The 27496-nt window shown below is 49.7% G+C and overlaps 2 protein-coding genes across 2 annotated transcripts in view; both read left to right on the forward strand.

The window, feature by feature from the left end:
* The first annotated feature begins 628 nt into the window (after positions 1-628).
* LOC144731019 (calcium-binding protein 7-like) overlaps positions 629-27496 on the forward strand; it is a 64054-nt gene continuing 37186 nt past the window's right edge. The window contains exons 1-2 of the mRNA XM_078611982.1: positions 629-731; positions 5760-5903. Of these exons, the coding sequence (XP_078468108.1) occupies positions 629-731; positions 5760-5903 (247 nt within the window). The remainder of the gene's footprint in view (positions 732-5759; positions 5904-27496) is intronic.
* LOC144731017 (uncharacterized) lies at positions 19759-26023 on the forward strand. Its single transcript, XM_078611978.1, has 2 exons — positions 19759-21108; positions 24923-26023. The coding sequence occupies exons 1-2, from the start codon at positions 19834-19836 to the stop codon at positions 24935-24937; spliced, it is 1290 nt and encodes a 429-aa protein (XP_078468104.1). The 5' UTR covers positions 19759-19833; the 3' UTR covers positions 24938-26023.

Below are 27496 nucleotides of genomic sequence, written 5' to 3' on the forward strand. Positions count from 1 at the left end.
TTTACCGAAAGAACCAAGAAGATGAATCCCTGCAGTCACGAAAGCTTTAAATAGAAATTCATATATATATATATTTTTTAAGTTAATTTAAAACAGAAATAAATATGCAAACAGACAAAACAAATTTAGGGGTCAGTTAATTTGGCGGGGGGGGGGGGTCACAACGCATCTGGACCGACTCTGTAAGTCTGCGCTCCTTCCGACGTTATTTAGGAGCAGCAAATCGAGAAAATAAAAACTCAAACTCTCGACGAACGAAGTCCACCCGTCGTGGCCAATTCCCCTTTAGCTGACCAACATATTTTCCGTCGTCGTCGTCGAACGCGAGGCGAACTCATCAAATGAACACAACCCCCCCTCCCCCCAAGCGGCCGGCTTACAATTACCAAGCATTGTCAAAAGTACGAACTTGCAACAACAACAACAACCACGGCAACAACAACAATAATAACCGCGTGACGTGGCCCCCCGGCGCGTGTACAGGTGTGGCCGAGGTGAGGGTGGCGGCCGGCTCGGCTCGGCCCGGCGCGCGTGGAAAACCCGCACGTGTCGTGCACGCGCACCCGTGGCACGCGCACCCGTGGCACGCGCACCTGTGGCACGCGCCCCTGTGGCACGCGCGGCAGTCATGCCGATGCACCCGGTGAGCACGGGGCTCATGTATCGCGGCCTCTGCAGCATCCCCGAACTTCCCGAGGGACCGCCCGACATCTCGGAGGACGAGGTGCAAGGTACGTGTGCGTGGTGTGTGTGTGGGGGTGTGTGGTGTGTGTGTGGGGGTGTGTGGGGGGGGGGGTGGTGTGGTGTGGGTGTGTGTGTGTGGTGTGTGGGGGGTGTGTGGGGGGTGGTGTGGTGTGGGTGTGTGTGTGGGGGTGTGTGGGGGGGGGTGGTGTGGTGTGGGTGTGCGGTGTGTGCGGTGTGTGTGCTGTGTGCGGTGTGTGTGCTGTGTGCGGTGTGTGTGGTGTGTGTCGCAGGGTGGTGTGGGGGTGGCCTCAACAGTCTGTTAAGGCTATACGGGGGATCTTTGTCTTTGTTTTTTGGGGGGCACGGTGGGGGGGTGATGCGCACGTGTGTGTGTGTGGTGGGGAGCGGTAGTGTAGCGGTTAGCGCGCTGCCCTTCGAACCTGGCGACCCGGGTTCGATTCCCGCTCACGGCCAACACCAGTGACGATTATTTGAACCTGTTCTGGGACTCCCCTAGGTCGACTCAGCCTCCAATGAGTACCTGGTGCGGGGTGTAAACATCGCCACTGGGGAGACAAAGGTGGCCGGGCGTGGTGTTGGCCACCCACCCCCTCGTGTGCCGTGCTGGCCTTCATAGGTGCTCGCTAACAGCACCTGCTCCAACAGTCTGTTAAGGCTACACGGGGGATCTTCGTCTTGCACGTGGATGCGAAAAATGCATCAAATGTTTCTGCGTTCCTCCGGCAGCAACGTAAGAGGACCTTTGTGCCATTGCCTTGAAAATGGTGCTTTCCTGGATGTATTATTCGTGTTGTTGCTGTTGCTGCTGCACTATAATAAACATTGTCCTTTGCACGTTTGCCGATGTTTATTGGGAGACATTGCCACTTGTTTAACTCAGAAAAGCCTCATTAGGCAGGACACGGAGAGCCAGATTCTCATCTTGGCAAAACAGCCTAAACGAATGAGAGTATTTATGCGAATATTGCTCCACTTTGATAGCAACGCATCTTTTATTGAAACATAATGTTGCAAATGTACTTTCATCAAGCTAGTCACGTTAATTTGTAAATATATATGGGAGTCAGAACGTAAGTTAATGGCACGTGGCAGAGAACAGGGACACACATGCGCCTGGAATTCCATCGCTTCAAATATGTCCTCGGTTACCCTCATGTCGAAATCACCACGTGATGCTAATCTGTCGATTCCTTATGATAACTTCACTTGCAATTGCATTTGACATACATCCACATCTGTTTACTCATTGGTGACAACAGTCACGCTGTATCTGTTTAATGTTTCTAAGACGTATTAGGAACAATCTGAAACATAATCTGCCTGAGCCGACTAATGTTTGAGGGAGTTTATGATCTCGAACATTGATTTATGTTTGTGCTATATAAAAAAGAATTCCATTTCTCATGCGGCAGAAATTGTTTTGGCTCCCATTCAAAAATTTGCTTGAATCGTTGTACTTTGATTTCGAATTGTTTTGGCTTTTTTGTTATTCTGATGACCACCGCCCTCCGCCCAGGTGACTCTTGCCGATGAGACGGCACCCCCAGTTTCTCCTGAGTTCTCACCTCATGACTAAACAACAGCAACAACAGCAACAACACAAACAAACAAACGTTAATTCTAGATTTGAAGCTTTCGTGACTGCAAGGATTCATATTCTTAAGTTTTTTATGTCTGTGTTTGTATATTTGTATGGCTTCGTGTACAGACCTTTGATGGTAGCCAGGAGGTTTGCAGAGCATCTTGGTCTCGGAAAAAAACAATTTCATGAGAGCCCACAGAGTTTGTTATATAGTCTATTCGTAGTCTCAAGCCGCACCTTACCATAATAATGAAAAGTGAGCCGTTCCTGGCCCTTCCCCCCCCCCTCAACCATTATATATACGGAGTGGTATCTCTTGTAATCTCTCATTTACTTGATACAGCTGTCGGGCTGTGACGGTTCCACCTGAAGACGGAAGCTTGTGTTGCCTCCGAAACGTCGTGATTTTTATTATTTATTTTACTTTTATTAATTTTAATTTTAATTTTTTACCTACGTGACTTTACCGAAAAAACCTAAGATAACAAACGTTACATTTTTAGCGCCCTGGGGGCAAAAGGGCCCACATGTTGTGATGGGGGGGGGGGCTCGCGTGAGGACACGCCAACGTGTGTGTGGGGACATTCGAATGCTTAGTGCGCGCACGGCAACGCCGTAAATATCAGAGCATTGCCCCATATGTCAGCCCATCATAGAACACGTGGGTGCATTAAAGACGCCTGTTAAAGCCTAAGAGCGTGTCGTGGAATAGCGATGTGATTGCTGGCGAAGGCACGCGCGTCACTCGGCAAAGGGGGGGGGGGGGGGCGATGTCCCGGGCACGAGCCAAGGTGGCTGCACGAGAGTTGGGAATTACGTCCACGGCAGAAGTTCAAGTTTTAGACAAAGACAAAGATCCCCCGTGTAGCCTGAACAGACTGTAGGGGCAAGTGCTGTTAGCGAGCACCTATGAAGGCCAAAACGGCACACGAGGGGGTGGGTGGCCAGCACCACGCCCGGCCGCCTTTGTCTCCCCAGTATCGATGTTTAACACCGCACCGGGTACTCATTTGTGGCTGAGTCGACCTAGGGGAGGCCCAGGACCGGTTCAAATAATAGTCACTGGGTGTTGGTCGTGAGCGGGAATCGAACCCGGATCGCGGCGTTCGTAGCGCAGCGTAGCGCTACCCGCTACACTACCGCTCCCCCCACCACCCCCCCCCCCCCCTCTTTTTTGCATTCACAGAATTAGCATCATCCACACGCCACAATTATTGCCCGCGCGACAGCGTCGTTGGCCTTATGGATCGTGGCGTACGGATGTGCGCAGAGGTGGCAACAGTCGTGCCACCTTTTCGATTTAAAGCTTTCGTGACTGCAGGGATTCATCGTCTGGGTTCTTTCTTTCGGTAAAGTCACGTAGAATGGAAATAATAAAAATAAAACATGATAAAATAATTTTGGACGAGACAGACCTGCTCCCCACCTGAGGACGGCTACTTAAGTTGTGACCGAAACGTCGTGAGAATTATTTTATTGTTTTATTTTTATTATTGTATTATTTCCATTCTACGTGACTTTACCGAAAGAACCAAGACTATGAGTCTTGCCACCGTTCGTAAGGGACAGTTCTCAGCGAATCATTTCCCCTCACTGTGGGATTTCGCAGGGCACAGCGCTTTGTTTGTTTCTGTTGTTGTTGTTGTTGTTGTTGTTTCTGTTGTTGTTGTTGTTGTTGTTGTTGTTTCTGTTGTTGTTGTTGTTGTTGTTGTTTCTGTTGTTGTTGTTTCTGTTGTTGTTGTTGTTGTTGTTTCTGTTGTTGTTGTTGTTGTTGTTCTCCTTCTTTAACTAAAAGCGGAAGTAAAAAAAAACAATTCCCTGGAATGAGACGGAGATGTTTGGCTATGCGACCGACGCCCACGCAGGAAACGGTTAATGAATTTAAAACGATGCAATTCCAATGTTCAACGAGACAGGCCCCCTTTGCTTTCTCTGACACCCACCCACCCTGCCACTCACCCCCCTCCCTTTCCCCCACTGAGTTTCAATATCGAGTCGTGGCCTAATCTGAAGGTTACCTCGCAATAGTGAAGCTCCCCAATTCAATTGAACTAAATTTGCACGCAAAAAAACTCTCCTCCCCCCCCCCCAAAAAAAAATTTCGTACTAAAAATACGCGGCCACGATACGATCTGGGGGGGGGCCCTCCCCATCCCCCACAGTGACAGGTTCCTGCCCCCGCTCCTGAAGGGGCCACCCCACTTACAAATTGAAAATGACTGTTGCAGATGAATAGGGCCCTGCTGGTGGGGGGCTAACAAGTGTCTGTTCCTGCTGCTGCTGCTGCTGCTGGACCACTTTGAGGGTTGATTAAGATTGGAAGCTCTCCGTGTTGAGACACTGAGTGCGGGCTATCCACATGCCGTGGGTCTCAATTGAGTGTGATTCCGGTCTCTGTATATCTCCCTGCACGTGATACCAAACCCCTTTGGAAAAGAGCGATTGGATATGGCCTCGCGGTTTTGAACGGCGATTAAAATGTCACGGTCACTGAGCCTGTACAATTATTTGAAGGTGCAGTTTACTTTTTTGGATTCACGTGTATTCAATTGCAATTGTGGTCTAAAATGTTCTAAAGTATGGCCCTCGTTTCATGCTTTTGGTTGTCATTTTAACGCGGCCTCATTGGTGGAATCTCAATCTTGATGTCATTCAAGTAGGCAGATATTTATAGAATCTGTAAAATGCAATGAATTACAAAGTTACTGCTCTCCACCAACACAAATACATTTTAAAATGTGTTGGTGTTAATGTAAGTAAATTAATGCGTAACAATATTTTGGCTCAGTTTCATCCAAAACGTAAAATGAAATAATAAAATAATATAATCCACCGGCCTCTTGGCCTTTTTCGCTCTTGTCTTCGGGAGCATTTGCATGAGCAGAAAACTCCGGACCGGTTTCAACCTTGTAGCCGATCATCAGCAGTGTGCCCAGAAGGCCCACCGCCTGATAGACCAAGATTTTGAATAATTTCGTTGGTTACGTGGTGGAAATAAAGTGTTTATTTATTGTTCTGTTATGTCATTGCCCACATCCCACCACCACCAGCACGCACATTGCAACATATTCACCCCGGATGCACGCAGTGTCATCGGATGCCGAAAGCGAATCAGGCCTGAGCCAGATGAACACATTGATTGGGGAGACTGCCTCTTGTAGGTTTGTGCTTTTGCGGCGGTTAGAAAATGCCAGTGCAGCCGTGGACTCTTGAATATACCAGTCACGCACAAGTTAGCCCTGCACTTAAAATCCTAAACCATTACCAATGAACTTGGCCAAACATCCCAATGACAGAAAACCCTCCTGCCAAACAGCGTCGAGACCCCCCGACCCCCCTCTGTGCTGCGTTCATCCTTTAGCGAATTGAAGGCCGCACCCCCACGCGGTTTTGCAACCGCTTTGCCCCCCCCCCCCCACCAACCGCGTGATGGCTTTACGCGGCGTTCGTATGCGGTGCGGTGCGCGTGCAGAGATCCGGGAGGCGTTCCGCGTCTTCGACCGAGACGGCAACGGCTTCATCTCCAAGCAGGAGCTGGGCATGGCGATGAGGTCGCTGGGTCACATGCCCAGCGAAGTGGAGCTCGCGATCATCATGCAGCGCCTCGACATGGACGGTACGCGACACGCCACAAACAACAACTGTGACACTCACAAGAAGTGATTGCGTCGCAGCGTATGTATATGTTACGCACGTTGAACTTCTTTCGCACCGTACGTACGTAGCCACCCGCGCTAATCGGAGGTGCGAGGGAAGTACTAAAGATCAATACCGAAAGAGAAGATGACCGCACGTAAATACATTGTCTTGGGCAGTGTATCATGGCACAACTGACACAAACTGGATTATGTTGTTGTCGTTGTTGTTTAACGTCCCGGAAAGTATTTGCTTATTTCCCACGAGAGCTTCCAGTACGATTTAAAGCTTTCGTGACTGCAGGGATTCATCTTCTTGGTTCTTTCGGTAAAGTCACGTAGAAGGGAAATAATAAAATAATAAAAAGAAAACATAATAAAATAATTCTCACGACGTTTCGGCCACAACGCAAGCAGCCGTCCTCAGATGAAGACCAGGTCTGTCGGGGAGACAGCTGTCTGGTCTTCACCTGAGGACGGCTGCTTGCGTTGTGGCCGAAACGTCGTGAAAATTGTTTTATTATGTTTTATTTTTATTATTTTATTATTTCCCTTCTACGTGACTTTACCGAAAGAACCAAGAAGAAGCTTCCAGTACGTCAATAAGAGGAGGATCACGGGGGAAACCCCAGGAGGGGTGGCAGCCCTAGGCCACACGTGACCGCGCACCCCAAATTCCCGCCTGCCCAACGCCACCCCACGTGGCTCACGCGCAGAGAGGCCGGGGCTGACTCACTCTCTAATGGGTGCCGCTGTCCACACAGAAGCAGCAGCAGCAGCACAGACAAGCACAGACCTGAGCCCGTTCGTCGCTCATCGCCTTGGTCATTAAAATAGAAAAACACGAAGTCAGGTGGAGAACCTCGTCGGCTTTGCCGGTCAGGGGGCTCTTTACTCAGATGCCGCCGCCGCCGCTGCTGCTGCTGCTGTACGTTACCCCCTCGTCTTTCTACCGGGTTTCGAAAGAAAAAAAAACAAATTGTGGCCGGTGATGGCAGCTTTGGAGCGGTAATAAAATTTGCGAGGCTGTCAAATTTTTCGGGGGTTTTGCCCAACGCGTGACCGCCTCCCCATTGGTGCCCCTTGCTGCTGATGGCAGGGACGTAAGTGCGGTGGCCAGCAGAGGGAGGGGAGCTGCTTACCGGAGTGATGGGCTGGTGAAATGCACGGGTGTTGTGCGTGGCGGTGATGGTGGTGGTGTGTGGTGTGTGTGAATTTGACTTAATGTGTGATAGTTTTGTCTGTGTGTGTGGGTCATGTAGCCCGCATGTCCAGTCACGGTATGCTCAAGCAGCTTCTGTTCGGCTGAATAGAGGTGGCTAAACGGGCGCGACACGGGCTACAGAACACATGGACTGATGTGGTACAGAAGGATGTGGAGCTAATCTTGATTTGAAGATTTCGTGACTGCAGGGATCCATGCTCTTTGGTTCTTTCGGTAAAGTCACGTAGGTATAAAAGAAAATAAATTTAATCACGACGTTTCGATTGCTACACAAGCAATCATCATACCTACGTGACTTTACCGAAAGAACCAAAGAGTATGGATGTGGAGCTAATTGGACTTGCCGATGACTGCTCCCAGCAATGTCAAGATGGGCTGCTGTGGAGGAGGTTTGTGAATGATTCTGCGGGAGAGTTGGAGGCAGTCACCCTCCAGTAACAACGGAGGGTCGAGGGAGCGACGTTCACGGCCAACACCCTGTGACGATTATCTGAACCGGTCCCGGGCCTCCCCTAGGTCGACTCAGCCTCAAAAGAGTACCCGGTGCAGTGTGTAAACATCACCACTGGGGAGACAAAGGCGGTCAGGCGTGGTGCTGGCCACCCACCCCCTCATGTACCGTTCCGGCCTTCATAGGTGCTCACTAACAGCACTTGCCCCAGCAGTCTGCTCAGGCTATTCGGGGGACCTTTGTGTGCAGTGCAGGAGACTTGACAGGCGTGAATATGACCCTGGCTTTAGAGTTCAGAAATTGAACCTTGACCTCGGGGCCTTGCGAGTAGAACACCGCGAGGGTCGTGGTGCTTTGGAGCACTTGCACCCACCAAAACGGTGCTTTACTGATTCGCGCGACACTAAAGTTGGTCATCTGTGTGGCTATGGTGTCCGAGAACAGTGTTTCTCGACAGCCGAGCTCACCTTTGTCTCGCGTGTCTATAGCGTATGCACGTTGGACTTCTTTCGCGCCGTACGTAGCCAACCGCGCTAATCGGAGGCGCGGTTGACGGAAAACAGACTGAACACAGAAAACGGTTCGAAAGGAATTAGTTTAGAAGTGATCTAGAATCTTAGCAATCAACATACGAACGGGGGTGCTTGTAAGGCTTGGCTGAAGGGAGACGTGGATGTTCCGGCTAGCATGGGTGGTGGTGGTAATACGAGCACTGAAGTGTTGTGACACCGTTGGGTCAAAGGTCAACGATCACCACCGATCTATCTTAGAGTTGTACCCCTGCATTGTTGATGTCCGTGCAAACATGCGGCGGTACAAGCCAAAAACGCATCGGAGAACTAATAGGTTATCATAGCAAGAGACTGGCCCCCTGTCATAGGAAGGTGGACTGGCTGGGGAATGCCCTACGCAGGTGCGTGAACGGAGAGAGCGGCTTTGATTGTGAAGCCTGCTTTTGAGTTGACACTTAATGGCGTGAGCCATCACGAATGTTTGGTAACCATGAAGCATTGCTGCACCACCCTTTCAAAGAGACATCAAACACCGCTTCTGACAGTACGGTGGTGTCATGGGGAAAATTACGTAGCTCCTAATTGTGTATCTCAATGGTCTTAGATCCAATAGAGATCTCGAAATTATCACAAACAGTCGACTAATGACTTTGGCTGCAAATCGGCTTCAGTTTGTTGTGAATTATACATCAATATACGAATTTACAGTCAATCCACCGTGAGATGAAAGGCATATCGCTTGTGGGGAGTTTTGACCATACTTCACTACGCTGGTCAGTGCAATTTGGTGATAGGGTTGTGGGGGCGGTGGGGACGGGGAGGGGGCACAGGGACAATTTATAGATCCCTCGCCACTGATGTCGGCTGTGGTTCGGAATTCAGCTTGGGTCGCTACGTTCAAATCTCAGCGCGCGAATCACCGTGCCACCTCTCGCTCCGCACGCCGTTTGATTTTGCCATGGGTAAGTTCTACACACACAAAGAAACATTTGTTGATAAACTACAGCGTTCAAGGGTACCTTCTCCTGGAAGAAAAGGTAGAATTGTCACGTCGGTCCACAACACTTGCTGTCGTGTGCGCGTGTGCGGCGCGTCATTGCGAATTCAAGTCACGAACAAATAAATAAAATGTTGCTCATTGGCCTTGACGTTGTCGGCACCGATTGAAATGAAATGTGCCCTTCATTTCCAAATCGCACTGCATTTCCCCCAGCCCAGCCCTCGCCGCTACGTTTGTTTCGTTGGAGATGCCGTGACGGACGGCCAATGCCGCCGAGATAACCAACCGGCGCCGTTTACGATACAGTCGTCCAAACTCCGTCGGCTTGCCTCGCTTCCAGCACGTCAAAAAGAGGAGGATCATGGGGGAAACCTCAGGAGGGGTGGCAGCCCTAGGCCACACGTGACCGCGCAGCTCCAAATTCCCGCCTGCCAAACGCCTCCCCACGTGGCTCGCGCCCAGAGAGGCCGGGGCTGACTCTCTTCAAGCTCACACCAGAGAGGGGGGAGGGGGGGACATCGAATTGTCCGGTGAATTGCCATGCAACAGTCACACAACTCCCCAGGCAGGGCGCGTGATCACGTGCCCTCGAGGCGATGTGGTTCTGAGGGCGGTGAGTGGCCACAAGGGGCAATTGAGAGGTCACTCTCTGAATTGCCCCCTATGCACTCGAGGCGATGTCGCTCCGCATGCAACGCTAGGGCAGAGTTTAGTTCTAGATTTAAAGCTTTCGTGACTGCAGGGATTCATACTCTTAGGTTATTTGCGGTAAAGTCACGTAGGTCAAAAATTTAAATTTAAATTAATGAAAGTAATAATAGAAATGTACTGTATCAAGTGAGCCTCACTTGATACAGTAAATCTAGCTGTGACGGTCCCACCTGATGACGGAGACTTGTGTTGCCTCCGAAACGTCGTGATTTATTATTTTATTTCTATTATTACTTTTATTAATTTTAATTTTATTTTTTACCTACGTGACTTTACCGAAAAAACCTAAGAGCAGAGTTGAGTTCCTATCCTCGCTTCATCGGGAAAACGCGTCTTTGCGTGCACGTCATGTGACAGTCTGCCTCAGCAGCAGACCACGCTTTCCCACCTGATGATGGACGCTTGTGTTGCGCCCGAAACGTCGTGATTTATTTGATACCTACGTGACTTTACCGAAAGAACCACTTTAACTGGGTTTCTTTTGCGACATCCCAAATTGGAAACAAATCCGAAGGGGATAACACGCTTCTGTTACCAAGGAAACTAAAGGAAAAATAATTTTTTTTTTAAAGTACGAGAATGTGAAGGTTAAGATACAAAACAATAAAAACCTTGCAAACGCTTGTTCACGAAATAATCAGTAGCTGAATTTTTTTATCCCGATCGTCAAATTTAGATTTGCTTACTCCTGTGAGTGCCATGCATTTGTATGAATCGTATTAGATTTTGAACACAATATGTAATCATTATGAATAAAGTGGCTCTCCACTGTTAAACGCCGCTATTGTCATATTGTTATGAGTATATTGGCACTTTCAAGTATATTTTTGGTTTGTTATTGCGATATTCATGCTGGAGAGAAAAGTAACATCCGAATACAAATTGGGCAGATGACGTCAATGTTTTTCTTTCGTATGGATTCATAGAAGCAGACTGAATATGTAATTGTAGGGTTGTTATCCACTCAATAAAACGATGCATTTTGACCACCATTAAATAACCACGACACTTTTTTTTGCGCACGATAATAAGGAAGTTACCATCGACATTTCCCACTTTTTAATCCCAGGGGAATTCAAATGAGAAAGCTTTTTTTGTTTTCCTATTTGTACGTTTTAACGTTTTCCTAAAAAAATAAATCTAACTTTGTACAATAAACTTAGGGTGCATTTATGTATTTCAACGTTTTAACGTTTCCCAAAAAAAAGATAACTTCGTACAATAAACGTAGGGTACATTGATGTATTTACTTAACTTACCCGTAATGTTATTGGCCGCGACGCATGTGTTGCCTAGGAGACGGAGCCGCGATGCATGTGTTGCCTAGGAGACGGAGCCGCGCCTGTGCGCGCGGCTCCGTCTCCTAGGCAACACATGCGTCGCGAGACACGTGTCGAGAGACGACATGTGTGTCGTTCGCATTTCAAATCCTGTTGCAGCAGTGTTACGTAACGCATACCATATATATTTAAATGCTGTGCGCAGCGAAGCTGTGAGATGATGAATACATTTGAAATGCTGTGCCGTGATAATATTGCATTCGTAATTTATTTTAATATTGTACGGTGATGTTATGCAGTCTGTGTAACATTTTAAATGCTGTACGGTGATGTGTCGTCTATAGTACATTTAACATGTTTTTTTTTTACAGTGATGAAAGACAGTCTCATTTCTTGTTCGTCTGCATATTTAATATCTTGTATAGAATCGTCAACTAATTTGAAGACTCTATCCCTCTCATCAGTTACGCTTTATTGCATTACCACTGAATTATTCACATTTTTCTTTTCCGGCGAAGCGGTGGGCGTGCGTGATTGGTATCGGTTGGCGCATTTGGCTACGAATGCGCATCATTCCTGAGCCCCCCATCACTAACCTGCTCGCACCGATGTGGTGAAGTATGGTCAAAGGACGCTCACGGCGCTCAGACACTGCTAAGATCCCCCCAACCCCCGTTCAGATCCACGAAGATCCCGGAAGCAATCCAGCTTCTATCTTGATTTGAAGCTTTCGTGACTGCAGGAATCCATATCTCTTTGGTTCTTTCGGTAAAGTCACGTAGTTAGAATCAAGCTTCTCTCAAACGTAGTGAGTTTGTCGGTCCTTTGCGTCAATCATTGATGATTCAATGAAAACAAAACACTCACCACTCCCACGACGTTTGTTTCTATTCAAAAACGTTTGCTGTCCTGTAAAAGTTCTGGACGCGCCGCCTGTCCGCTATGTGGAACTGAGCGCTACGTGGAACAGTGGTTCTTATAGCCTTAGCTGCAGCCTTGCATCCCGTTGGGTCTCGATCGTAAAACCCCAAAAAAGCGATCGTATTAATAAATACATAGCTTTGATGAAACAGAGCAGTTGTACTTACCACGTACTTAAGTTGTGTTTTCGATGATTTACCTTCTAAACAAATCTGGCCGTAAATTTCGATTTAAAGCTTTCGTGACTGCAGGGATTCATCTTCCGACTCTGTCTTCTCGACAGACCTGTTCTTCACCTGAGGATGGCTGCTTGCGTTGTGGCCGAAACGTCGTGAGAATTATTTTATCATGTTTTATTTGTATTATTTTATTATTTCCCTTCTACGTGACTTTACCGAAAGAACCAAGAAGAGAAATCTGGCCGTGTCTCGCTGCCCCCAGAAAAGGCATCTCGCAACCCTAGGGCTTGCGTGCACTGCAGGTGAAGAACCGCTGGTGTATAGGGCAACGTGCCATCTCCTTTAAGCTGCAAATCACAGACTTAGTGTACATACGGAGGACTTCCTTTGCGCACATCACAGAGCTATATATCCCAGAGACAGACAGTAAAACTATAACAGTAAGAGCATCTCACACCCCCAGGGAGTGCGTGCACCTCAGGCTAAGAACTGCTCAGAGGTCCAGGCGTAATGCAGCAGGAGTTTTACCGTGAGCTCCCTCTGGGTGGGATTGCTGCTTGTGAAGGGAGTTGCTCTGCCATCAAAGGCGGGGAGGAGAGGGTCACGGGATTGGAAGCCATCTTTCGCACGCACACACACACTCACATTGGCCCGGGGTAGTACAATGAAAACATTTTCACCACGTGGCTTTTTTTGGGTTGTAGTTCTGCGTGACCTCTGACATTTCACTCCGCGCTCTGGGAGTTTCTTCAGGAACCGAATAGTCATTTTTTGGTTGCCAGCACGTGGGGTCGAAACGCCGGACATCGTGCCGAACAACACATCGGAGAGTTGTGCTACACACCTGTGGTGCTCTTCATTGACAGTCCAGAGCCGGTCGTGTGGAAAGTCCACATTTGTATGGAAGGGGCGGCGTATCCGTGGCGATACTCGCTATTGATGTCATAAAAATGGTACTCAAATGATCAAATCCCGACAGTTTTTACCTGTACTCGTTGGTTCTTTCGGTAAAGTCACGTATGTGAAAAAATTATGAAATAAAAATAAAATACAAATTAATTAAATCACGACGTTTCGATTGCAACACAAGCAATCGTCATCAGGTGTGACAACCACAGCAATATTTTTTTAATTACTATTTTAAATTATTTTTTCACCTACGTGACTTTACCGAAAGAACCAAAGAGTATGGATCATTGCAGTCACGAAAACTTCAAATCTAGTTTTTTTTTACCTTTCACGGCCGTGTGAAGGCACGCGACAACCAAATGCGCGCATCGCTATGCACGCCCCGGGCTCCATACCGCAGAACCCACACGCTCGTTACGCCGTCTTGAGCAAACGGCACTCTCGTCACGAGTTTCCAGGATCGCGTCGGGCGCATGCTAATTTTGCAGACAACGGGCAGGCTACAAAGCTGCGCGACGCGCCTCGATAATTATCCAGAGCGAGTTGTGCCCAGGTAGTATGTGTCGGTGGATCGTGCAGAGATGGGATGATCGTTTTGGCCAGTGGCGACACGCAGCTGTGATGGAATGCGGGCACCTTAGGGCACACACAGAGTTACAGGTCGTTGTCACTGTGCAGTGAGTCATTCAGAGACACTATTTAGGAGGCAACGATGTTTATTCATCACAACAACAACAACACGCGCTTTTTTTTCTTCCTGATAACGAATGCTTGTGTTGTGATCGAAACGTCGTAGTTTTTTAAATATTTTTTTGGGGTTATTTCCTTTGAACCCATCTACGCGACTTTACCAAAAGACCCAAAGAATAGGGATATTTGATTTGAAGCTTTCGTGACTGCAGGAATCCATACTCTATGGTTCTTTCGGTAAAGTCGCGTGGTATAAAATAAAATAAATCACGACGTTTCGGGCGCAACACCAGCGTCAGTCATCAGGTGAGAAAGCATGTTTTTTTTGCTTTCCCACCTGTTGACGGATGCTTGTGTAGCGCCCGAAACGTCGTGATTTATTTATTTTATACCTACGCGACTTTACCGAAAGAACCAAAGAATAGGTAGATTTATTTTCATTACTTCGGTTTTCCAAAACCGCTCCAACCTATTATTGTAAGACTTTTTTGATTGTATCACTTCGATTCCTGTCCAATGTCAATAACTGCCCTAGGTATCCATACTCTGCTGTGCTTTCCAGGCGTATTCCTCTAACTAACTGCATTTTTCTTTCATTGTTTCGAGAACTTGTTGAGCGTTACTTTTATCTTGCTCATAATTATCCTGTGCCAAGCTTTGGCAGCGTTCTTTAGTCGGTTCTCACACTCTTTCCTCTAGTTCATGTTAATTCCTTGTTATGATCACGGTATCACCACCACTACCACCACTCACTCTAAAACATGCTCACATGCTGACGTCTGCTTTGTTCGCCAGTTTCAGTGAAGTAAGCATGGCACTCACCCCCTCGTGTACCGTCTCGGCCTTCATATGTGCTCGCTAACAGCACTTGCCCCAACAGTCTGTTAAGGCTATACGGGGGATCTTTGTATTTGTCTTTGGTGCGGTATATAAAGTGTGTCAAGGTCACGTGGAGTATAGAGTTTGCGGGGTGGAGTTTCAAGATCAGAGATGTAGAGTTGGGGTGAAACAGGACAGTCTGTGCCCAGTTTGCTTGTTAACATTTAATTTTTTGGAAGAGCATAAACTGCTCTTTTAATTAAAGGCATCTCATTTGAATTTTCTGTAGAAAAAAAACAAAACTGTGCAGATCGGTCCAAAGTGTCTCCCCCACACCCCCCCGCCCCATTTGGCTCAACGCGTAATAATTACCGGAGTGAAAATACACACGGCTCCTTGTAAGTGAGCCATGCATCGAATTAAGGCCGCGATCTCAAAGTAATATTTATCTGTGTTCGGGGACTGGAAGCGGTTGACGGTGTGAAATAATTCCAAGAAATATAACAAGCTCGACAAAGTTGCATTAAATGTAAATGTGTTTTTTTTTTAAAAAACACAGAGTTCCCTTGCTAGTAATGTCTGATGCCAGTAACCGCAGACACATGTCGATAAATATTAAACGTGGAAAATGACCACGACCCCAGTATCAGGCATCCGTGAAATCCCATCACTTTGCACTTTGATTGCCTTACCCTTGGATATTTTGATTTATTGACGTCACCAAATCACATTTCAATGCACCCGATCTTGTTTAATCGCAGGTACCAAGCAGAAATTTGGCCTGATATGCACTCGTATCGGTGACCACCGGTGGCTTATCAGGTTCATAATAAACGTTGTTGGGTTAGATCGCGTTATTTATAAATGTGTCGTAACCCTCCACCACCCGACACGGCCAATCAGCAAAACAAGTGTCACGTTGACAAACGACAAATTGTTCACTACTTTAGCCCACCGGTGTGTTGAAGCGTGAAACCACAACATTTACAATTTTTGAGTAGTACGACGTTTCGCTGGTAATTGCAGCCAGCATCATCGGGCAATTCGCCAGAATGGTGAGGCTCTGCTCTTGCTCCCGGTCTTAAATAGAGCAGCAGCAGGGTGACGTCATCATTTAACTCATCAGGTGCAACGATTTGAGCGGGGGGGGGGGTGGGGTTATTGTAATTATATACTAGATTAGTAATCAGGCAATTGTTAAGATGTGAGTTGTAGATGAGTAATCAGTTGTAATGTGTGCTATTGTAATTATATGCTATGTTAGTGATCAGTTAATTAGTATTTGTTTCCCCTATAAGGAATTGTAATATGTATTATTCAATAATACGCTTCCAGGCCGCACTGAGGAGGGTTATGACACATTGATAAATAACGCGATCTAACCCAAAAACGTTTATTATGAATAATATTGGTCGCGAAAGCCTGCTACGTGTTAAACTGGCTTATCAGGTGTTGTCGATGTGGAGCTGCGAGGAGGTCACGAGATGCCGGTGTTTATTGTCTCTTCCTATTCATGCGTCGACTTTTTTTTCTCCGGGTTCTCCATTTGACTCCCACATATCAAACACTCACGAATGGAAATAGACCAAAAACATCCGGCAGATTCACTGAGGCTTTCCTGGGAAGATACTTCTAATAGTATTTGACATTATTATTTTTCTTAACTGCATATATGGTAGCTTTATCTTGATTTGAAGCTTTCGTGACTGCAGGAATCCATCCGAAAGAACCAAAAGAGTATGGTAGCTTTATGTTATTGGAAAGTCCTAAATGTTACGTGGAAAATATGCTATTTTGATGTCCCATTCTCAAAACCTTTTCACATACCTCGTCTATTTTCACACACTGAATAAACAAGAGCGCATCTCCTCTGTGTTCAACGCGATGATGATTCATGTGTAATTTGGACACTGCACTACTTCTGAGCTGAGCTCATCATTGATATTCAGAATGTGTCCTCTTCTTAGGTTTTTTCGGTAAAGTCACGTAGGTAATTTTGATGTTTTACCTACGTGACTTTACCGAAAAAACCTAAGAAGATGATTCCTTGCAGTCACGAAAGCTTCAAATCTAGAATTCAGAATGTGCTCAGAGGATGGAACATAGCTTGCCACTCGCCCGCATGTATGCAGTAAATTCACTCTTCCTCTGCGACGCCGTAGATTGTCCCAGTTGTGATATTATTTAAGAATGTATTCTTTCTGGTCTTGTTTGTTCCGTCACTCTTGTGTTTTTTTATCGTGTGTATTCTGTCTCATTTATTACACGAGCCTAAAGGAAAATGCACAATCATTTCCATGAATGGAAAACTATATATTATAATTTTACATGCATGCATCAAGCGGGTAGGATTCATTTGTATTCAATGCATAATTTGCATTGCCTATAGGCCACCGTGCAGACAGTAGGCATGTTATACCGGTGCTCCCAGATTTACGGACGGTCAATTTACGCTTTTAATAGTTTTTTTTGCGTAAGCGCAATGGCCAAAATTGTGGACACTTTTCGATGGACAAACTAGAATTTAGCCGCGTGAACGAAATGCCACCACGGCCACGCGCCACGAGGTCATCAAACGAGAAGGCGTCATCACGGTGTCATCAACGAGAAGGACACTCCGGGAGGTGGCATCATCATCACGGTGGTGTCCCCTGCAGCAGGATCTCTTGGTGGGCTTCTGCGTGTAGTGTTGTAAAGGACGGACTTCTAAACTTCTTTATGGCACACACTGTTTATTATCTTAATACACAGTCCCTATCACACAGAGGGGTATATGGTCCCCTCACCCGTTACCCTGAGGAGACACAGCCTCCGGACCTTGCAGGCTATCTAATCTCCCTGCTATCCCAGCGTCCTCTGGCTGGACCTAGGGGATCTCTCCCCGACCACTGGTTACACTGAGCCCTAGCCCTGATAAGGGCTGGAGGGCTTGGTCCAGGGTCCTAGATGTCTTCGGCCGACGTGGGTCTTTGTGTAGCAGAACTGGCCAAGAGCTCTCAGCGCTCTGGCTTTTATACCTGTTCGTGGCCGGGTTGTCCAATCCCCTGCCACCTTGTGGGACCCTCCGATTGGTCCTTCCCAATCTGGCGTTTGGATCCTACCTCACCCCAGTTGACCCTGACCGTTTGATTGAGCGGGAGAACCTTGTTTACGATCCGCTCTCTCACAGTTTGCGAACACGGAGTAGTTAACACCACTACACGCGCAAAGGTTTATTATTTTAGTTTTTAAATTAATTATTATTAGTAGTATTCAATCGTTTTAACATTCATGTTCTCCATCTTGAGGTTCGGAGTAGAGTGGGAATGGCTGTCCGAAACATATGCTTATGTTTTGTCTTCAAGAAATAGGAGAAGCCATTCCAATTTAAGACATTTCGTTTTTCAACGTGTTTTTTTTTAATGAACGCATCCCTACTATGGGAACCTTATTTGCCAGTAAAAATATGATAATTGTTTTTTTACCCTTCTCTCTGGCAACAAAACTGACACCTTTTTACAAGGAGTCATGTTTGCATAGACCACAATACCTGCAGTCATAATACAAACAAAAGACATAACTCTGATAATGTGCACTGTCCTTGAAGTTGATTGGTCCACACCCGAGACAGCTTTCCTTAGAGCCTAGTCTCACATGGGTTTGACCAATCAACTTCAAGGACAGTGCATATTATCAGAGTTATGTCTTTTGTTTGTATTATGACTGCAGGTATTGTGGTATATGCAAACATGACTCCTTGTAAAAAGGTGTCAGTTTTGTTGCCAGACAGAAGGGTAAAAAAACAATTATCGAACGCATCCCTTTCGTAAATACCTTGACCTCTCACGGCTGTTTGGTAATATATGTGGGGCATTCCTCAAACGTTGCCACCCGTTGGAAAGTTGATGTTGGGCCATTGAATGTTAATTTAGCAGATTGGAACCATTGTATACTCCGTTTAACACGTAGGCTTTCGCGACCAATAACACATTCCTAAGGAGGGAGCTGGTAGGAACGTTGGGTTGCTCGGTCAATGGCCAGGGTCAACGGCGGCGTGGTGTATTCCGCAAATATGCCCGACTGTGAGGGCGGGCACAAGCCGGCGTGAGTAAGTTAAACGTTGAGTTTTATAAGGGCACCACGGGGTGACCAGCCCCTCCCCACCCAGCCCCTCCCCACCCAACCCCACCCCTCCCAACCCCCACCCAGCCCCACCCTACCCACCAAGCCCCTCCCCACCCTCCCCACCCAGCCCCTTCCCACCCTCCCCACCCAGCCCCTCCCCACCCAGCCCCACCCCTCCCATTTTTGGATGCACGACGGACGGACGGACACAATAATCCCCTGTGGGCTGGTGTAACCAGGAGGTTCCTACCAATATCATCCATAAACTAGACACTCCTTGCATGCCAATACAGATCACCATACATCAATTGGGGATTACGTGTACGCAGACAATAACAGGGTACTGCTATTTTATTGCACGCAAACGACAGGAGGTACAAGAACAATCTGCATGCATAATGTCCGTTGATTACCATATGAATAACTCAACCGGCAATGGATACCCATTGTAATTTATATTCATTCATTAATCCCCCCAACTTCGCACGTGAAGGGCTCACAAGTGACGTCATCGCACCCACCCCTCTAAGGAACGAAAGCGGAGGAATTCTCCACGAATCTGGCTCTCGCCTGATGATGCCGGTTGTAATTACTGGCGAAACGTCGTACTCAGATTGTAAATGTTGTGGCTTGGCTCTCCAACACACCGGTGTGCTGTACTAGTGTAGGGCTGTTACAGAGAGCCCGTTATGCATGGCAGCCTATGGTAAACAAACACAGTAGGCGGGGCTACATGTGTGCACGAGCAGGTGCCCTCTGCGACGTCCGCGCCAGACACCCTGGGGGGTCGATTCGGTCATTATGATCCCCCGGGGCCCCACCCCTCGGGGAGGGGTTGGGTATAAAAGGGGAATGTATCGAGGGGCTCGGGAGTGTTGTGTTAGCTAAGAAGAGGAGACGGAAGACGTCCTAGATAGAGCCCTGGTCTCCCCCTGGCACGCCGTCCTTATCAGGACCGCGCAGGCTCGAGCCAGTGGCGTGGTACCAGAGCCAGAGCCAGTGCTGGTCTGGACTCTGGGTACCGGGCCCGACAAGTGTGCCTCCAACTCCGGTGTGAACGAGTCATAAGCGTTACTACATCTGGCGTCAGAAGTGAAACAAAGTACGAACATGGATACACGCCGGACGACTCGAGTCGGAGTACCAGGAGCGGAGGACACCGCTGCAGTTGGAGAGCCCGAGACGGCTGAAGATGCCATCGAGCAGCCGGGGCTGGGTGCATCCACGCCACAGCAGCTGGAGGAAGGGGAGCCGTCGACGGAGGGGCTGAGGCAGGCGCACGCGAAGCTGGCCGAGCTGCTGTACGCCGCAGCCGCCATGCTCGATAACATCACACGGCTGGGGGCTGCGGGACCGCCACGAGGCGACAGCAGCCAACGACCACAGCGCCTTCCCGCCATTTCAACGGAGCAACATTTTGAAACTCCCGCCATCGCCGCAGCTGCTGTTGAGGGCGTGGCCGCTCTAAGCATCGCGTCCAACGGCGGGAGTACAGTACCTGCCGCGTCACCACGGGTGCGACCGGCGATGCCATCGCTGCTTCGGGCCGACGCTGAGTCGAGTGAGGGAGACGAGGGAGCGCGATCGTCCTCTGCAGCCGCTGCCTTACATCAGCGACTGCCGCCACTCAAAGAATTTGTGGGCGAGGAGGGCGACTGGGGCGGCTTCCAGCGGCGCTTCCTCGCTCACCAGGAGATGGCACAGTGGACAGACGCCGAGGCTCTCCGAGCACTGCCAGCACTCCTCGACAGCGACGCCCTCGCCACACTAACATCGGCAACGAAGGAGAGGCGTTCCACGCTGCGGGAGGCGATGCAAGTGCTGTCCGCTGTGTATGGGCCACCATCGGACTGTCGTCAACTCTTTTACGATCGCCAGCGGGGGACGAAGGAGTCGCCCCTGGCGTACCGTACAAGCCTCCTGGCGCTGGCAAAGGAAGCCTTTCCACGAATGGACGACGAGGGGATCGACGCCATGGTGACAGAAAAGATACTTTTGCTGGCGGACGACTTAGACATCGTCATTGTCGCACAGGACGATGCAGAAATGTGCTCCCTCCAAGCGGCCCGTCTCCTCCACGCAAACCTGTCCTCTCAACGACGGAAGGCCAGCAAGGCGGCGAGTGGGCGCGCCGTCGCTGCGGCCACCCTCCCGGCGGAAGAGGTTTGCGCCATCAACCATCGACGGCAGCACGGAGCGGGAGCGCGGGGGGACCGGGCCGGTTCAAGCCATCTACAACGTCCATCGTCGCCACCAGCGCTTCCACGCTGCTACAACTGCGGCATCCGGGGCCACGTCGCCTCGGGGTGCCGCTCTCCTCGGCAGCGCGGGACGACACCTCAACGGGACGCCGGCCCTCGTCACAAGCTCCACCATCATAATCCGGCGAGTCGCGGCACCCCTCACGTTTGGCCCACGCACACGCCCGTCGCACACTTAAACACCGCAGCGAAGGGGGGGCCAATATCGCGTACCATGGCACCAACACGCACCGCTCTGGGTACTCACATTGAACCCAGCCAGTGGTCCGTTTTGGCCCATCGGGTTGTAGCCGCGTCGTCGGGGTCGTCGGCCGTTGTGGGTCACATCGATGGGGTGGAGGTTCGCATCTTGGTCGATACAGGAGCATCGGCGACCATTATTTCGGAGTTGATTTATAACATTCTCCCTGCCCAGAGCCGTCCTTTGATGCCTGTTAATGTGCCATTCTTTGCTGCTAACGGGGGTTCACTTGGCATCATCGGACAAATTCGAGCCCAAATTTGTGTCGGGGATATTAAATTATCTGGGCCGATTTTTGTTTCCTCCTCGCTGGCGGTTCCGTGCCTGCTGGGGACGGATTTCCTGGCCAAAATGCCGATTAGGATATTAATCGACCAGGGATGCATTGAGCTCCCATCGGGCCGACGCATGGCGTTTTTGCCATCCCCCGCTACGAGCCGGACGGCGTTCGCGACGGTGCCGGCGTTCGTAGATAGAACGGTGCGCGTTCCTCCGGGGGCGCAAATGTTAATTCCTTTGAGACTTCGGCGGCCCTTCGCTAAGGGCATTGGGGCTCAAGGGGTTTTGCTGGGACCGTCTAGGGCCGGGGTCAGTGGACCTAATTTACTCCCGGCCCAGACCATAGTGAGAGGGGATGGAGAACCCTTCATCGCGGTCCTCAATGTGGGCTCGCAGACGGTGGTGGTCCCACAGGGGACCGTGCTTGCTCACGCAACGCCGGTGCCCTGTGAGGAACCCGTCGCGAGTCATGTCGGCGCTGCCCCTGCACCGCGACCACATTCAGACAGCGATGAAGGGTGGCTCGAGGCGCTTTGCGCGGGATCGACGGACCTGTCAAATTTAGAGCGCCAACGTCTTAAGACACTACTGAGGGAATTTTCCGACGTTTTCAGTCGGGATAAATACGATTTGGGCTGCACTCATCTGCTGCGTCACCATATTGATACGGGTGACAGCGCGCCAATACGCCAAAATCCTTTTCGGTTGAGTCCCGCCGAAAAGGACCATGTCAAATCGGCTGTTGATGACATGCTAGCCGCCGACATAATTTCTCCCTCCAACAGCCCTTGGGGAGCGCCGATCGTCCTGGTTAAGAAGCAGGACGGTTCGTTGCGGTTTTGCGTTGACTTTCGGCGCCTTAATAAAATTACGGTTGCCGACGCATACCCGCTCCCACGGATGGACGAATCGCTTGACGCCTTGGCGGGAGCGCGATTCTTCTCCACATTGGACTTACTTTCGGGATTCTGGCAGCTTCCTCTGGACGATGATTCAAAGCCTAAAACTGCTTTCCGTACTCCGCACGGCCTGTTTCAATTCAACCGGTTGCCGATGGGCTTACACTCAGCGCCGGCAACTTTCCAGCGGTTGATGGAATTGGTTTTGGCTGGATTGCAATGGGAGTCGTGCCTGATTTATTTGGATGACGTCATTGTCTTTGGCAAAACTTTTGAGGAACATCTCCAGAGGTTGCGGGCGGTTTTCCTAAAGATGCGGGCTGCTAATTTGAAATTTAAGCCCCAAAAATGCCATTTGTTACGCGAGTCGGTGCGTTATTTGGGGCACATCGTGGGGCGCTCAGGTATTTCTACCGATCCCGCCAAAACGCAGTGTGTAAGCTCCTGGCCGACTCCCACCTCAGTGGGAGAGGTTAGGAGTTTTATTGGGTTTGCGTCGTATTATAGACGCTTCGTCGCTAATTTTGCGACTATCGCCAAACCCCTACATGCTTTAACATCTAAAGGGGTTCGGTTTTGCTGGGGTCAGGAGGAGGAGGCTGCTTTTTGCTCCCTTCGGGATGCTTTGGTAAACGCTCCTCCCCTGATTTACCCTGATTTTTCAAAACCGTTCTTGCTCGACACCGATGCGAGCAACACGGGTATTGGGGGCGTGCTCTCCCAGGTGGTTGACGGCGTGGAACATGTGGTTGCGTACGGCAGTCGGGTGTTGTCTCCAGCGGAGCAACGGTATTGTGTCACCCGTAGGGAACTGTTGGCAATTGTCCATTTCGTCCAACAGTATCGCCCATATCTGTACGGTCGGCATTTCACCGTCCGCACAGATCATGCGGCACTGCAGTACGCCCTGAGGGTTCAACAGCCATCGGGACAATTGTCCCGATGGTTGGAGGTCCTCCAGGATTACGATTTCCAAACCACATACCGTAAGGGCGTTCGCCACACCAACGCGGACGCTCTGTCACGCTTGCCAACCACCTCCGAGTGTGCATGCCTCCTGGGGTCTGGACGTTGCAGGCCTCCAGGGGACACATCGGTACCTGTCTTGGCGGCCGCCAACGACGACGATGCAATGGTTCCTAATTCGATCGAACAACAGGGCAAAGATTCCCTGTTGGGGTTGCCCGTCATTGAATGGGGGCGCCTCCAGATGGAGGATGTCTCCCTCCTCGGGTGGCGACGTCGCGTTGGCAGTGCGGCGGGGGGAAAAAGAGGTGGTTCCGACGCATGGGAAATGTGCCAAGGTCTGCTAATGCATTGGGACGGGAAGTCACGTCGACATCGGCTGGTTGTCCCTACTGGGTTGCGGGGTAGGGTGGTATGGGCCGCTCATGAGCGCCTCCTACACCTGGGGACCCAAAAGACTCTCGCCTTGCTGCAACTTGATTTTTACTGGCCTGGCATGACGAGGGATGTGGGGGATTTGTTGGGATCGTGCCCTCAATGTGCACAACGCAAACCGCCGGCACGGGAGTCTAACCCGCCCTTGCAATCGATCAAAGTGTCCAGGATAAACGAGCTGGTCGCTCTGGACATTTTGGGACCATTCCCCGCCACCCCCAGAGGGAATAGATATTTGTTGACGGGTGTCGAGTATTTTACACGCTGGCCTATGGCCTGGCCTTTGGCCAACCAGTCGGCAGCAGCCATCGTGGAGGCCTTTGTTCAGGGTTATGTCCTGGACAAAGGTGCTCCGGAGAGGCTGCTGACCGACCAGGGCAGAAATTTTTCCGGTAAACTACTCAGACAAGTCTGCGATCTCCTGGGCACAAAGAAAATTCGGACCTCCCCATATCACCCACAAACTGACGGGATGGTCGAACGTTTGCATCGCACCATCTCGTCCATGTTATCACAACAAGTTTCGGACTCGCAAACGGATTGGGACCTACAAATTCAGGGGGTCTTGGCGGCGTACCGGATGGCACCCCATGCGGCTACGGGGTTTTCTCCCTTTTACCTCATGTACGGCCGAGAACCAGACCCGCCTGTTCGTGCCCAGTTGCGGATCCCCGTGCCGCAGGGAAAAACTAATCTGGCTGACCACGTTAAATTTAATCTGGACAAATTGACCGAGGCACGGGATGCTGCAATGCAAAACTCTGACCTCCGTCAGAAGGCAAATGAGCGCCTCAGATTGAGTCGAGCGCACATGCTGCAGTGGAAGCCGGGGGACAAGGCATGGTTGCACTGCCCCCAGGTGCCACTGGCAACCTCCTCTAAACTTGTGCGGCCGTGGCGGGGCCCTGTGGAAGTGGTGGAGGTGTTACGTCCGCAGTGCGTGCGCATCAAGTGGGGGAAGCGGCGATGGTTCGTGCACCCCTCCAGATTAAAACCCTTCGCTGCGGTACACAACCCCACTTCACACGCGCGTGGCCAAACGTGTGGGGGGTCGGCCGACTTGCTGGGTCCGTCTCTGTCGCTCTCACCTAATGCCTTGCCGGCTGTGCCACCTTCAGGGGCATCAGGAGTGACGGGCTCACGCCCGATCACCCCTCCTGCGGATACCGAGGGTCACGCGGAGTCAGAGGAATGCTCACCTCAAGACGGACAGTCGCCACCTGATGGTCCGCCACGCGGGGTTACCCCGTGTGAGGGGCCCGCTGCAAGGACGCGCGCTAAAATGCGCAAACTGTTGTGAGGCCGGAAAATGTGTACATAGCTGTTGTGTTTATTGGCTGTTGTGTGGATGGTGTGTTTCCCGCTCCTCGGATGTACATATGTTGGGTTCACCGTTTGTTGTGTGTGCGGGGTGGGTTCCCTGCTGGTTGTATATAAGCTGTTTTTTTTACGGAATTCGTATTTATTCGGGGGGGTGCGACGGGTTGTTTCTCATCTTGTTGTTGTGTCTTGTTCTGGTTCCTGTTATGGTTCAAAAATAGTGAGGCACACGTCAGGGGGTGAAGGCACCTTTATTGTAAAATTTTGTATGTTGGCAGCCGGGACGGCTGCATGCTATGTGGGGGGGAGTGATGTAGGGCTGTTACAGAGAGCCCGTTATGCATGGCAGCCTATGGTAAACAAACACAGTAGGCGGGGCTACATGTGTGCACGAGCAGGTGCCCTCTGCGACGTCCGCGCCAGACACCCTGGGGGGTCGATTCGGTCATTATGATCCCCCGGGGCCCCACCCCTCGGGGAGGGGTTGGGTATAAAAGGGGAATGTATCGAGGGGCTCGGGAGTGTTGTGTTAGCTAAGAAGAGGAGACGGAAGACGTCCTAGATAGAGCCCTGGTCTCCCCCTGGCACGCCGTCCTTATCAGGACCGCGCAGGCTCGAGCCAGTGGCGTGGTACCAGAGCCAGAGCCAGTGCTGGTCTGGACTCTGGGTACCGGGCCCGACTGACCAGTGTCGGGCCAAGATAGCCTCCCCTAGCCCATTAGAGGAGGACTCAGAGGCAGGCTAGGGTTAGCCTAGAGGTGTGTCCTCAGATAGACGGGTGAGGGGGCCGATACCCCCTCAGTGTGTATGTCACAACGTGTGGTGTTAAATAAACAAGTGTGCCTCCAACTCCGGTGTGAACGAGTCATAAGCGTTACTACACTAGTGACGAATTGACGTGTTCTGTTTACGTGACAAACCTTACCTCATTTACACTATGAGACCTCCTTTACCAGTGGCAAAATATAGTGATAGGTTTTTACCCTTTCAACTGGTACAAAACTGACACCTTTATACAAGGCATCATGTTTGCAATAACCAACGCCCGCTAACAGAGCGGAACCTTCTGTATTTCCGAATAGCGACATTTGCAAGTGCGTGTGCTTAATGCAGACTCGATTCCTTGCAAAAGGGAATCTATTTTGGTGCTTGAACGTGTTACCACCTCCTGTTTGATTGCCAGAGGGTTAAAACCTATTCTTACTTTTCATACTTTGCAATGAATGGCACGGCCGTGTCTGATTGAGGGGGGGGGTCATCATGCGAACCGGATTTTGATTAAAAAAACACATCCAGACACTCCTCTTAAAGCCTGATACTCCATATTTTTGCTCGGGTTTCCAAGATATGCCTGTCCATAATGGTGATGGCAACGGTAACTCTCCCGTGTGGCGGCAGCAGCGGCGGTGGTGGTAACAACGATTGCCACGTGTTCCAAGGCAGGGCTCGGTAAATCTTGGCCCTCCTTAGTCCATCCATCATTCCTCTTCATCCCTTGGCCTGGGTAGGCGTTGTGCAGCCGTCGTCCCGGGCTCACCAAGGCAGTGTTTCTTCTTAACCTGGGGTGCACGCTGCATCTCCTGGGGATGCGAGATGCCCTTTATTGGGGGTGCGAGACACGGCCAGATTTTTTTTTTGAGAAGGTAAATAATTAATCGAAAACACAAATGAAGAACGGGCACGTACGTTAAAACGTACTTTCATTCATCAAACCAACGTATTTATTGACATTACTGCGTACATTTTGTTTAACTATTGAGAACCAAATGGGTGCAGAGGCTGCAGTAAAGGTGAAGAAGAACCACTGCTTCTAGATTTGAAGCTTTCGTGACTGCAAGGATTCATATTCTAAGGTTTTTCGGTAAAGTCACGTAGGTAAAAAAAATGAATGAAAGTAAAATAAAATAAAATAATTTAACGACGTTTCGGAGGCAACACAAGAATAAGAACCACTGCTCTCTGGCCAGTCTTCTCCCAGCCCCGATAGCCTCTTTCCCCAGCTATCGTTGCTGCACGCAAGGTCAACAACCACCCCACCTTGTCCCTTTCGCGCCCCCCCCGCCCCCCCCCCCAGGGCCACACGTCTTACCTCTCCGTGTCCCCCTGAAGAAATTCAACGTGAGCACGGGGTTCATTGTCACGATCGTTTATATTAGCCCACAAGTTCGCAACGCAGGCATCAAATCGCGCCGTACACACACACGGGTCAACAATTGTTGTCTTCGTAATAAACCAATTTCGTGTTTTTATAGGAAAGGAAACAAACAAATACGTGCGTGTTGAGTTTAATTCAACTGAAAGGAAATGCTGCGCATCATCATCACACGCAACGCAATAAGAGAGGAAAGACCCGGGCAATTATGTTGGATTTA

Source organism: Lampetra planeri, chromosome 37 (assembly GCF_965212315.1).
Source record: "Lampetra planeri chromosome 37, kcLamPlan1.2.h2, whole genome shotgun sequence".
Lineage (NCBI taxonomy): Eukaryota > Metazoa > Chordata > Hyperoartia > Petromyzontiformes > Petromyzontidae > Lampetra > Lampetra planeri.

Bases quoted from the DNA above. Each gene is read 5' to 3' on its own strand.
- LOC144731017 (XM_078611978.1), top strand. From the start codon at position 19,834: ATGGATACACGCCGGACGACTCGAGTCGGAGTACCAGGAGCGGAGGAC.